The 14,958-nt window shown below is 38.6% G+C and overlaps 1 protein-coding gene across 1 annotated transcript in view; it reads right to left on the bottom strand.

Annotated features, from left to right (window-relative positions):
- LOC128031483 (serine/threonine-protein kinase D3) overlaps positions 1 to 14,958 on the bottom strand; it is a 116,884-nt gene that overhangs the window by 58,832 nt on the left and 43,094 nt on the right. Inside the window, exon 4 of the mRNA XM_052619779.1 lies at positions 1,812 to 1,943. Coding sequence (XP_052475739.1) covers positions 1,812 to 1,943 — 132 coding nt within the window. The remainder of the gene's footprint in view (positions 1 to 1,811; positions 1,944 to 14,958) is intronic.

The raw sequence follows: 14,958 nt of genomic DNA, 5'->3' as shown, positions 1-14,958 counted from the left end.
TGAAATATAGCAATATAAAGACTAATAAATAAATGTAAAATAGAAAACATATATTTTCTGTTTAAATATATTTTTAAATGTTAGCCAAATCTTTATCATCATAATTCCAGTCTTCATCAACACATGATTTTTCAGAAATCATTCTTACTATGATCAATGTTGAAAATGCTTAACGCAGAATATTTTTTTAGAAACCATAATACAAATTCAAAATATATGTGGGTATATGGGGTAAGAAAAAATAAATTACATAAAATACATATTTTTATTCAAAAAAGCTGACCCTTTAAGATTGGGTTGATGAAGGATTTAATACAGCTTTTAAAAAGACGCGGTCTGAATTGCTAAAAAAGAAGACAAGAAAGTATTCTTTTGCTTGTATTACAACATATTCACGTCTTACATGATAAAATACATTTTTAAAAAACACTGGCATTTGTTGTCCTCTGATTCAGAGCTGAGCGATATTTTTAGACATCCTCCTTTGATTGTACACAAACGCGCTAGGAATTTAAAAGACAGCTTGGTACATGCTCGTTTTCAGAGCGTTAGCCCTCGTGCATCTCAGAGTTTACTTAGTCCTATAAAGAAGGGCAATTATCGTTGTGGGAATTGTGCTCAGTGTAACAATACTTTTAAAACATCATTTTTTTGTCATCCTAGAACTGGCAAAAAATATAGCATCAAATCTGTGATTACTTGCGTTTCCACTCATGTTGTGTATTTGATCAGTTGTCCTTGTGGTATAGGCTATGTGGGAAAAAACGTCACGTCACTTGAAATAAAGAATTAGTGAACATAAGAGTTCGATCAGAAGAAAAGATCTAAATTATCCAGTTGCGGCACACTTTTTAACTTTGAATCACGATGTAACCTCTTTACGCTTTTGTGGGATTGAGAAAGTAACTTTGCCACCTAGAGGTGGAGACATCGAATTACTTCTACAGAGACGCGAACTTTTTTGGATTTACACCCTTCAAACTTTATCACCTATGGTATGAATGATGAAGCATTATTTAATGTAATGTTATAGTCATGCAATTGTTTTGAATGAGGTGTTGTTTTTACTGTGTATTCACGATGAGTTTGAGAGACTATGGAGCCTGACTACCGGTTTAGAATTACAATTTGATGCTGTTTGATGACGATGTGTCGATTGTGTTTTTTGGATGATTTTGTTAACCTATAGGGGGATCTTGATTGTTGTAATTGTTTATGATGTGGTGCTAATTATGTATTCCGAATGAGCTTAATTCTGTGCAGATGGAGCTCTGTTAATTGGTCATGTGTTTATTTTAAAAGAGATGAAATTGAACATTTGTATACTCCTGATGAAGGTCGTGTGACTGAAACATTGGTGTGATTAAAATTTTAATTAGCAAGTTAAGATAGTGTGCGGGAGTTCCTTATATGTTGATACGACCCACCTGGTCTTTATTTTCTACGCACCTATCACTTACAGGTGTGCGATGGAGTTCGTTCACTAAATGTATCTATTTTAAAATAGACCCAAAATCCAACAATCACAATCATCGGACATGATTGTTGAAATGTTTGATTCTCATGCACAGCTTACAGAAAATCTGAAAAGTGTATTATTTCTCCTTGCAACAGCCTGTTTAAGACAATGGTAGACTCACTTGACATAATTTAATGAATTATATTCAAAACAACACCATTTCACCCACAACAAAAATTCTAAAATCTTTTAATTGATATGCATCAGCAGTAATAAACCCTATTGTCTCTGGCAACTGGAGAGGCAGTGAGGAAATGTTTCTTTAAAATATATATTATTATATGACTGCTACCTTCACATTTGAGGCCCTGTCGGACAAGTCCCCACAGCATCTCTCCCCAGTAGTCGCAGAAGGTGGGCGCTTTGTAGGAGTGAACATAAAGCGCATGTGGTCGGATCTGGAAGTCTTCCACTGTAGCTTGAGCTGTAATCAAAATGCAACTAAAAAGACAACTCAGGCAAAAGAATGGATGATGCAAAAAAACACTGAACAAAATAATAGAAAATGATCACAAAATGAATCAAAAGAACAAAATACATATAAAACATTAGTCAGCATTTGTTGCCTATAATTGGGAGTAACAGTCATAATGTTTCACAAATAGGGCTGCACGATTAATCGAATGAGATTGTCATGTGCATCTTGTCAGTAAAGCCCGTTCTGTAATCAGTAGTAAATCTCCATCACTGCTCCATCTGAAAGCGCATGAAAATACTTTAATGTTGGTTTCACAAGTGTAACACCAATGAGCGGATGGTATTCAACCATCTGTTCCATATTAATGAATCTTGACCCTTTTGACACATTCTACACCCAAAGACCAGAACGTGAGTTAAAGAAAAAAACAAGGACTTTCGTTTTACAACCCTCTTACAACATAACTCACCACCCTGGGCGCCGCCATGAAGGCAACGTCCTGGCGTGGATGAGAGTTATAACACCTTGGAGACTATCCAGAGATGCGATATCGAACTTCAAAAGGGAAGACAAACACCCCCCTTCTTGATCGCACATTCCAGTGAAACAGACGCACACACATTCATGAGACGCACATACATTCGTTCAATTGTCTTCACGAGCCAAACGAACTTAAGTCTAGTCATCTTTTGGCAAAGTTTACCTTCGCGTTAACCATCGAGCTCGCACATCATCTGCTCTGGAAAGAACCACGCTGAGGCCGCACGGACCGGACAATTTGAGCGCAGCTACACACAAGAGCCAGATCAAAGCAAGTACTTTCTTATATCGCAACTAAAATTGCTGTTTAAGGTTGTCTAGGCTATTCCATGTTTGTGAAATTATTCAATGACTTGGGGTCTCTTGCAAAGTTAACTGTTTGAAATTGTCACGATGAGATTGGTTCTCACTTTCACTTTCTCCCCCCTCTCTCTCTCATTTATCTCATTATTATTCTTGTTCGTTTACCTTGTTTAAATTTTATTTTCGTTTTGCTATATACTCATATTTACTCCGTGTGAATTGTAGTTATGTACACTTTAGTCTGTTTTCATTAAATCCTATAATTTGCTTGAATTGAATTGTTTTATTGCTCATTGAGATCGAAGTCCCTGAATCGTGTGATCTACGCTACGAGCTTTGTTTTATATGAATTAATTTCAGTAATCTTAGTAGTACAGACACAGAAAATATTGTTTTTTCCTGATCAGAAGATTAATATTTCTTGGAGTTTGTAAGAAGGATATTTTTATTGAATTTTGATAAGGAAGTCTAGCTTCCAGTTCGCTGGACGAACAGATTGTCTAGATTAACTTAAATTAATTCTAGTAAAGGTTTAAATGATTAAAAAGGTTTAATCATTTAAATTTAATATTTAAATGATTAAATATTCCCTCTTTGGGTAATTTAATATTTGTAAGCAATAAGCACGTTATATTCATGAATATTCACTTCATTTGAGTTAATTATTCCCCAGAAAGTGATTGTTGCTACACAAGTTTCACAAGGAAATCCCTTTATATGGACAAATGCATGAGATATCACGACAGCTTAATAACATGCAGATAGAGATGCTTTGTTGCAAAGTGGAAGGCAATAAGCAATTGCAATACAACGCTAATTGACATAGCTTGTATAACAGTAAAGATTATTATAAAGAATATTTTCTGCCTCACTGTGATAAGAAGCGATATGGAACCACAGAAGCTAACGTTTTCAAACACGACTGATGTTACAGTATATAGCAATTTTGGAGCAAAACATGATATTAGATATTGGATATTCCAAAATGGCGCCGCCGAGTTCGGACACCGTCCAGGTTGCTTTGCTTAGATTGTGTTCTTATTTACTTTTTTTACTTACTTTTGCTTTCTCTTTTTAACACGCATTATGTCCAATCACTGCTGGTTATATATGCCCTATATAATTGTGTATGTGACGAATAAAAATCTTGAATCTACGGTAGTCTAATAAATTGTAAAATTTGACGCTATGTTATGCAAACATACTACCTATCCCTGTTACCAGGAGCAACTGTTTTATAACTAATTATGAAAAGTACATTCACGTATAAGTTTATGTGGTTGTTATAAGAAGGGCAAAAGCATATAAGGGTAAGTGAGGGTTTAAAACAGTGTGAATTGAAATGTGCCCATAAAAAATAATGTGGTGTGTGGGTAAGGTTATATATATATATATATATATATATATATATATATATATATATATATAAAATACTATGAAAAAATACAATTTCATTATGAAATCTAAGAAATTGTTCACGATAATAACAGCTGTTTGCATAGATTCCCAGTGAACTATGCCTCTGTGTAGTTGATGCACTGCTGATCACAGAACCGTGCTTTACTGAAAGAAGGCATGACAATAGCAGTTTCTGATGCATTGAGATTTTGATTCCATTTAAATTTATCATGCAGCCCTATTTAGCACTCCTTAATGTCCATATCATCCCTTTTTGAATGTGAATAAATCGTCCGGTCATACATAGACATCTTGTTTATGTGCTCACACATCCATAGCACGCACAAAGAAAAAGTGATTTTAAATGCCTCTTATTGACAGATAAATCAAGGTTGATGGATCAGCCAGAGTCACATAAAATGCATGCATTCAGTGTTGTCATTAATGTTAATGTATAGGTTATTTTAGCTTTGTACATTTAGTTTACCTGCACTGTTAAAGAGGGCAATTTTTAACATTCAACTGAACTATGTGTATGTATTTAGACACTTACATTGTTCTTACTCCATCCATTTGATTACTGCATCCTACTATCAACTGAGTATAATATCGATGGTTTGACCCATTTCAGGAGCTGACAAAATTATGATTTAAAATCAGAGCATAGCTCAAGTTTGTTTTTGGCTGAAGCACAGGGCTCAACCCCAGGAAATGGAAAAGTGCCCGTCAAACCTTGGCTCGCTCCTTTCCATCTGCTCCTTCATTGTAATTTTTTTTTTTTTTTGCACAAGTATTTTTTTAATACTTTAGTTTTATTCTACTCAAATAAAAATAAAAGTACCACAATTTAATTATACTCAAGAAAGTAGAAAAAAATGAAAAAAAGTACTGTAACGAAAATATTTGTAATTTGTTACTTTCCACCTCTAGAAGTAAATCCTTCTATGAGATAATGTGGCTTTCTTACACAGAATTAGGCATGCAGCATATTTCATAGTATAAGCAGTGATATGTCGATTAGCACTGCATTATTATAATAAACATTATAATAAGACACACTCAAATAAACCATATATTGTCATAGTCTTTTCTTTATTAGTCACATTTAATAAGGGCTGGGCAGTATATTGAGTTTGTACAATATATAAATATTTTTTTATAAGCGATTCGATATGAGGCTGTAAATAACCATAAGTTTGTTACGGAAAAGGAGAAAAAAAAAAGGTTTTTTTTATTTTGAAATTTTGTGTTGAGATGGTTGACTTCCGTTTTTGAATGCGCGCTCCCAAGCTAGCGCAGTTTATAGCATTTAGCAGCTTGTCATTCCAAATACGGCACTTCTACACGAAGACCTGATAAACATTGATTTTCATGCTTGCAGCCCCTCCGAAGAGGCAAAAGGTGTGTTAATGTAAATCCGTTGAGCAATTTGTCTGTAAATATGTTCGTTTTTTGCACAAATGTAAGACCATATTAATGTGAACAATGTTAGCTGATCAGTTATATCATTTGTATACATTTCAGCTCTTACGTTGGTGATATGGTGAACGGAGTAAAGTTTATAAAGGATTAAACATCATAAAACCATCAGTAAAAGTCTCATCTCTGTTCGGGGGGCATGCTACAGTAAGAGCTTCACCTCAGAGTGCTAACGTTATGTCGAGCAGCCCGTGAGTTCACAGGACAACGGCAACAGCGCAGGCAGCGAGCTAACGTTACAACAACAAGCTAAATGGACGGCATCGAAGAGCAAACACGTAAGCTACAAACTGAAATCAATGAAACGAGAGCTTTATTACATCAAGGTGGTACAGAGAGCAGGTCAAGGCAGGAATTAAAGGACGATAATTGAACGCAAAGAAAAACAATTAGCTGAACTAACGTTACATCAAATGGAGGCTGTGACCGAGTTATCATTACCCAGGCGTTCAGAGCGGCCTAGTGTGTTAACAGAGAAAATGATAGCCTATCAAAAGGACGAACTGATTAAAAAGGACAAAAAACTGCTAAGTCTCTATGAACAACGGAAAGGGCTAATCAGAGCATCCAGAGAAAGCCTAAAGACTGACTTATCAGAGCACAAGTTGTGTGAAATGGCCGATGGCATTGAAAAGGGTCTGAACAACATGATGAAGGTGTACAATGAAATAAGGGAACATACTATGCCATCCTCTGACACAAGACGCAAAATGGACTCTTGTGAAGCAGTAACTAGAGACATTATGAAAATACTTAATGAACGATAGAGAAAGGCAACATCTTCATCAGCTACTGTCACACCAGTACGCCTGCTCCATCTATGGTACAGCCTCTCAGTCTAGTGTAGGTAAGCAGTCAGACACTTCAAGCATTGCAGCCAAAAGGATTGATGCAGCTGCGGAGTTGGCTGCAAAGGAAGCAGAATATAAAATTGTGCAAGAGGAAATTAAACAAAAGGAAAAAATGAAAGATATAGAATCTGAACTTGAGCGTTTAAAGGCAGAAAGGGAAATGCAAGCTGCTCGCGCAAAACTTAAGATGTACGACAGAGAAATGAACATGGATATGGACAATCTGCAAATTCAACCAAATAATATGCCTTTCTCTGTTGACCACCAACCTGTTAATGAAGCACCAGCTCCCTCTAGTGGCCTGCCACCATTAATGCCACAAAACATGTCTATCCATATGTTAAATCACACAGTGAACAATCCAAACCCTCAAATTGTCACTCAAGCACCTCCCACGGACATTTCCCAGTTGGCCCAAGCAATTCAAAACAGTATAACCATAAACAGAATCCCGGTGCCAATGCCCACAGTGTTCAGCGGAGATCCAATTAACTACATTGAATGGAAGGCTTCGTTTTCTTCACTTGTGGACTGCAAAGGCATCTCACCTGCTGATAAGCTTCACTTGCTCAAAAGGTACATCACAGGTCCAGCACAAAAATGTCTTGAGGGCATATTTTATCGCAGTGATGAAGAGGAATACAAGGATGCATGGCGAAAGCTTGACCAACGTTATGGACCACCCTTTGTTGTTCAGAGAGCTTTCAGAGACAAGCTGTCAAAATGGCCTAAAATAAGCTCAAAGGAGGCGGAAGGATTAAGGATATTTTCAGACTTTCTAAATGCATGTCTCCAAGCCACACCACATGTAAAAGGTCTAGAGATATTAAGTGACTGTGAGGAAAATCAAAAGATGTTGCAGAAAGTTAGCAGCCCGTTGGAATCGCCAGGTCACAGTTACACTTATGGATGGCAAGGATTTTCCCTCTTTCAAAGACTTTGCACAACTTGTGGCAGTCGAAGCAGAGATTGCAGGCAACCCGGTCACTTCTTCATATGCTCTTCACTCATGCAGCTCATCTTACGAAAAAAGGACCACAAAGGACTTTAAACCAAACAGATTCTCACAAGTCTTCAAAACGCAAACCACGGTACAAAACAAAAAGGCAAGGACAAGCAACAAAAAAGTAAAGGTACCCTGCATGTTTTGCAAAGATGAAAAACACCAGTTGTCAAAGTGCCCTAACTTTTCAGATCAGCCCTTAGAGGACAATCGCACATATGTTAAGAACAATAAACTGTGCTATGGATGCTTAAAGGTGGGCCATAACGCCAAAGATCGTTGCCATTGCCACACTTGTGACATTTGCAAAGGAAGGTATCCCACTTGTCTGCACAATGACAATCACAAGGCATATGAAAGATCTCACAGCTCTGGCAACACCCCTCCAAGCACTCCAAATGAAACCGCGACAGTCACAGCTCTCAATGTTACTAAGGTGGTTGAGTCAAGTAGCACATCCATGATCGTTCCTGTTTGGGTGTCTACAGTTCAGAGCCCGTCTAAAGAGCAATTAGATTATGCACTATTGGACACACAAAGTGACAGCACATTTGTCTGGGAAGAATTAAGCTACCAGCTATGTGCGGACACTCACCCTGTGAAGTTAAAATTAACTTCCATGCTGGGTGTTCACTCTATTGTTAAGAGTCACAGAGTATCTGGTCTGCGTGTGAGAGGTTATGACTCAGACATTTGTATCGACCTACCCCTCTCATACACCATAGACTTTATTCCAGTTAACTATGACAACATACCCACTAGTGACACAGCAAAACAATGGCCCCACCTGACAGAAATTGCTGATAAGATACCACCGCTTCTGAGTTGTGATGTTGGACTTCTTATCGGATTTAACTGTGCCAGAGCTTTAGCACTGAAGGAGAGGATGTGGAGTGTATGCCAATTATATCCTTTCTTCAAAATATATTATCTCATTAATATTGTGTAATTATTAATGATGTGTTTGATCAGTATTTAACCTCCAAGATTGTTGTATGATGTAACTAAATGAGAAAAAGCCATCTATGTACTATAGATTGATGCATGCTCACTCAGAAATATATTTTCTCTTTTAGTTGTGTTTAGGTTTTACAGACAGAAACATATGTGAGAGTATTCTTTCTCCTAGGGTCACAAGGTCAGCTAAAAGGGACAGGGAAGACCCTTCCTCTACCTGCTATGAGGGAGACATGTAGTACTTTGACATGTCTAAAGTATACTAGATATTAAGAATTCTGTTCTATCCTGTATTTCTTTTCCTCAAGATAAATGTCCACATATTATGTGTGACCGTAATCATAAAGACACTTGCCAGTGCTAGAAAGCCTTGAATTTTAGATTAGTTCTCTGTGTATGTTTGTTAGTATCTGTCTGTACAGGGAGACGCTCCGACAGTCCCAGGACAAACGAGCAACTGCCACATGTCCAGCATATCAGATATACATCTTTGGTTTTGGAACCAATCAGAATTTTGTTGACTTATATATTGACGCAATTAGTATCCTCTGTCAGGGTATAACTGTGGTTGATTTTGTATTGTACGGGGGCGGCCTGCGAACTCCTTCGAGAGTGTTGAAGCTGACTTCTGCTGATGAAATTGCAAACTATTTTCTTCAAGTAAAATTATTATTATTAATTGAACTCATCTCTGAGTCCTGGTCTTCATTGCGACATATCTGATCCTTGGGTTTTAACTGTAAATTCCCCTACAGCTCCAAGACAAGTTCAATTAGGAGAAGTTGAGGAGCCTTATGCCATCTGCACTGACCTAGGGTGGAGTATCGTTGGAGGCTCCACACCAGCGCTAAATGAAACTCAGTCAAGTTTGTGTCATAGATTCACGATAAAGGAATTACCCCCTGTAACTCCCATGGATGTGATTAACGTGCTAGAGTTAGATTTTAAGGACACAAAGGCAAGCAACAAAACAGTCTCACAAGAGGATCTCATCTTTTTGGACAAACTCAAGGAAGGAATAAGGAAAAATGAACAAGGACACTGTGAGATGCCTCTACCATTCAGACAAAGGCCACACTTACCCAACAACCGAAAGCTTGCTGAAATCAGACTTGAACACTTAAAGCGAAAGTTCAACAAAGATGAAAAGTACAAAAGAAACTATATAACCTACATGGAAGACATTATTGAAAGGGGTGATGTCGAAGAAGTATACAATGAAGGAAAACAAGGTGAACAATGGTACCTTCCCCATTACCGAATTTATCACCCCAAAAAGCCCACTAAACTTCGTGTTGTATTCGATTGTTCAGCCAAACACAATGGTGCAAGTCTAAACGATCAACTTCTCCAAGGGCCAGACCTGATTTATAATCTTACAGGCATCCTCCTACGGTTCAGACGACATCCTATTGCTCTAATGTGCGATATAGAGAAGATGTTCCACCAGTTTCATGTCCAGCGGTGCTACAGAGGTTACCTGAGTTTTCTGTGGAGGAAAAACGGCAACACAGAGACACAGCCACGGGTATACCGAATGAAGGTACATCTTTTCGGTGCGACATCATCTCCAGGGTGTGCAAATTACGGACTAAAGTATTTAACTAAAGAACACTGTCACACACATCCTGTATGATCTGAGTTCATGGAAATGGTCTTTTATGTGGACGACGGAGTCACAAGCACAGACACAGTTGAAAAGGCAATACAGCTTGCACAAGAGGCCACAGAGATATACAAGCAAGGAGGGCTCCATCTACACAAATTTATCTCAAATAGCCCTGCTGTTCTACAAAGCATCCCTCCATCTGAATGTGCAGTAGAGACAAAAACAAAGGACTTAACATTCAAAGACATGCCACAAGAAAGGGCCTTAGGCATCCAATGGAACGTTGAAAGGGACTGCTTCAGATTTGACCACACTTTAAAAGACCAACCAGCAACACGTAGGGGCATCTTATCTACTGTTGCATCCATCTACGACCCCCTGGGCTTCCCGGATCCATACGTGCTTCACGGGAAAAGGATCCTGCAGGAAATGTGTCACCAGGGTATCAACTGGGATGACTCTCTGCCAGAAGCACTGAGGCCAAGGTGGGAGAGCTGGCAACGTGACTGCCAACTTAGACAAGGTAAACATAACTCGTTGTTACTTTCCTGCTAGTTTTGGTGAGCTTAAAGAAATAGAGTTGCACCACTTTTCGGATGTGAGCACGAGTGGTTATGGACAATGCACCTATTTAAGAGCCAAAAACGTTAAAGAGGAGATTCACTGTTCACTGGTAATAGCAAAAGCCCATGTTTCCCCTACCAAGTTAACTACAATTCCCCGACTTGAGTTAACTGCAGCTGTAGTTTCAGTCTCAGTTAGTAACATGTTGAGAGGTGAACTCTGCTACCCTCAAGTCAAAGAGTATTTCTGGACTGATTCGAAGGTAGTTTTGGGCTACGTAAACAACGAGGCGCGTCGTTTCCATACCTTTGTAGTGAATAGAGTTCAAAAGATTTGCCAAAGTACAAACCCTCAACAATGGTTTTATGTGCCATCGGAAGAGAACCCGGCCGATAGTGCGTCTAGGGGTAAATCGGTCACTGAGCTTCTCTCATCCAACTGGTTTACCGACCCCTCCTTTCTCTGGGAGAGGGACCTGCCCACAACACACAGTGTAGAGCTGGATCCGTCCCTTGGAGATCCAGAAGTCAGAAAAACACAGACAATGTTAACCAAAGTTAGAGTGACATTTAGCCTTGCCGAATGTTTGTCCAAGTTCTCGTCATGGTCCAAAGCAGTCAAAGCTGTAGCATGTCTCATAAGAAGGGCCAAGAAAGTCAAATCCAATGCACCGGCTACAGTGAGTGAACAAGAAAGTGCAGTGCATGTCATCATTCAGGATGTACAGAAACAAACATATGGAAAAGAGATAAATCTGCTAAACAAAGGCAACCAGCTTCCACGCCACTACAAACTGTCCCACTTAGACATTTTCAGGGACACGGACGGTCTCATCAAGGTCGGAGGGAGACTTTCATCTATCAAGGACTCTTTCAAACACCCTATTGTGATTCCAAAGGAACATCATGTGACAAAACTCATAATCTCTCACTGTCATGACAAAGTAAAACACCAAGGAAAAGGATTCAACATAAACGAAATCAGATCCAGTGGCTACTGGATCCCAGGGATGAGCAGAACCGTTGCTTCTTTCGTCCGCCAGTGTGTCATCTGTCGCAGGCTCCGCAAAGCTCCAGAAGGTCAGAGAATGAGTGATCTACCTGCAGAGCGTTTAGAGCCCTCTTCTCCTTTTACATATTGTGGTATGGACTGTTTTGGCCCTTTTGTAACCACAGAAGGCCGAAAACAACATAAACGGTATGGACTTTTTTTTTATTCACACGCTTTTGCTCTCGCGCCATTCACATTGAGCTATTAGAGGACTTATCAACTGACACTTTCATTAATGCATTAAGGTGTTTCATTGCTATCAGAGGTGCAATTCACCAAATCCAATGTGATCAGGGAACAAACTTTGTTGGTGCAAAGAATGAATTTAAGGTTGCCCTAGGTGAACTGGACACCCGAAGACTGAGTACTTATCTTTCCCAAAAACAGTGCGACTTTGTGATGAATGCACCACACTCCAGTCACGCAGGTGGAGTGTGGGAGCATCAGTTAAGAACTGTCAGGAGTGTATTGAATACTACTCTGTCCCTTGCGCATGGCAGACTTAATGATGCTTCATTAAGGACCTTATTCTATGAAGCAATGGCCATAGTCAATAGTCGCCCACTGACTGTAGACAACCTTAACAACCCTGACAGCTTGGAACCACTTACCCCCAACCACCTGCTCCACATGAAATCCAGCATAATACTGCCTCCACCTGGTACCTTCCCAAAGGAGGACCTCTATGGAGCAAAGAGATGGCGTTGTGTGCAGTTCTTGACTGAGCAGTTCTGGTGCCGGTGGAGGTGTGAGTATCTGCACAACATTATTGCTAGGCAGCGCTGCACTCCCCAAAAAGAAATCTAAGGGTAGGTGATGTTGTGTTGGACATTGATGAACTGTCAACCAGAGGTGAATGGAGACTTGCCAGAGTCCTGGAGACTGTTACAGGCAAGGATGGTCTCGTGAGAAGAGTGAAAATCTCCTTTGGAGATAAGAGACTGAATAACAAAGGTCTATGGAGCCAAAAGAGTCTCAATAAAGATAAATGCACACACTGCATTCACATATGCACACATAGGATTCATACATGCACACACATAATTCATAAAAACACACACAGGATACACAAATGCGCACAAAATTCACAAATGCACACACAAAATTTAAAAAGCACAGAAGATTCACAAATGCATACAAAATTCAGAAATGCACACAAAATTCAGAAATACACACAACATTTACATATCCACTCAAGATTCACAAATGCACAGGACAAGATTCAGAAATGTATTTCTGATGCACACACACATACATCTTGATTTACAAACTGCTTGCGGTCTGTGAACTACACTGCATTTGTGTGTGAATTTTGAGACTCCTCTGACTTGGCTAGAAACACAAATGCCTTTTTTTAAACAGGGAATGATCTGCAACCAATCAGATATCTCCACTGTTTTAGCCAATCACAATAATGCACCCCACGTGGGGTATTGTTTACTTATAAGCCAATCACAGAGGTGTCAAGTAACGAAGTACAAATACTTCGTTACTGTACTTAAGTAGAAATTTGGGGTATCTATACTTTACTTGAGTGATTATTTTTCAGCCGACTTTTTACTTCTACTCCTTACATTTTCAGGCAAGTATCTGTACTTTCTACTCCTTACATTTTAAAAATACCTTCGTTACTGCTATTTCATTTCGGCTTGTTTTCATTCCGGCTTGTCATCATTAAAAAAAAAAAAAAAAAAAACTATCCAGATAAATCGCGCCATCTGGATGGAGTGAATTTGATTGTGGTTGGATGATAAGTATAAACATATACCATTCCGACACCCTATTGGTCTGTACGCGATCCATCGCACCTGCACGTGACATAAATCACATCACAGTCCAGCCAGGACATAGACAGTTTTGGGTTCGTTTATCAAAAAATATATTTCTTAAAAGTAGGGTTGGGTATGGAACCGGTATCCGATCGCCTCAGAGTCAGTCCGCTTAAATTTCACATGAAACCAGCGTCAGACCGGTCTCCTCCCGTCTTTCAGCGCGCTCTTCAATCCGCAGAGGCGCAGACCGCGAACGGAGCAGCGCATGCGCACTTAAACAAACAGAGGACACCAGGTATGTGTTTAGATTGTTAGAATATCCATATCTGTGCAGTTCTTTGTCATAAATACAGTTTACAAAAGGTCACGAGGTAGCAGTCGGTTTCTCATCTGTAAAGTTTTCGCTCATCAAACCACAGCCGTTTCCTCCAGCGAAAATCTAGCATTTAACACATATGAACGAACACATACTTTAATTAAACTTATTTAAATATACTTAATTTAATCATACGTACTTTATACATATACACTACTGTGCAAAAGTCTTAGACACGTTAGTATTTTCACTTAAAAGAATGGTGTTCGGACAGTTATTTATATATTTTGCTGTAGTGTGTCAGTATAAAATATCAGTTTACATTTCCAAACATTCATTTTGCCGTTGTCAGACTGCTTGTGCATTCAAAATCGCACTAGATTATTATTAAAATTAATGGCAAACTGATATTTCCTACTGACACACTACAAATATAAATAACTGGCTTAAAACCCTTTTTGGGGAGAAAATACTATTTTTTCCATAAGATTTTTGCACAGTACTGTATTTTAAAAACGACATTGTTGCTACTTTATAAAGAATTCATTAATGACTATACAGTAATTCACAGAACTGATTTAAGACAGTGACAGACAGCACTCATGTTAACTAAATATCAGAGTGAGTGACAGAGATACAGCAGAAACATTATGTGTGGTTTTGTATTAAATAATGACACAGACTGTGAAATACATTTATTAGCCTTAGATTAAGGGAAGCACAACTTGCACAACAAGCTATGGATTTATTTTAAATATTTGTAATGTTCTTTAAAGTTATCCATAGTTTTTTTGTGGTTCTTTTTTTTTTAAAGTATCGGTTCAGGCACCGTTTAGGAGCCGGTACCGTTTTAAAAGTATTGAAAAGGCACTGGACCCTACTTAAAAGTTATTATTTCTCACTGGCTCATTTACCAAATGAGTGCTTTTTCTTCGTCCTCCACAAATTAAGCTACTGTACGTAGTTCGGTAACTTTGTAACTCGTTACCCCCCAACACTGGACATAGCAGACGTATGTACCAAATACAAGAAGGTATCAATCAAGAAAGTATCAGGATTATGATTTCTTTTTCAGTTTTAGTTTTTGATTAATCACTTGGATTAATCATTCATTTTGACAGCACTATAATGTTTACTGTAAATAGACAACCATACAAGTGTAATTGTTACTAAGCCTGC

This window comes from Carassius gibelio, chromosome A17 (genome assembly GCF_023724105.1).
Source record: "Carassius gibelio isolate Cgi1373 ecotype wild population from Czech Republic chromosome A17, carGib1.2-hapl.c, whole genome shotgun sequence".
NCBI classification, from domain to species: Eukaryota; Metazoa; Chordata; class Actinopteri; order Cypriniformes; family Cyprinidae; genus Carassius; species Carassius gibelio.
Note: the sequence above shows the minus strand (reverse complement) of the source record. Positions and strands in the feature narration are given on the sequence as shown.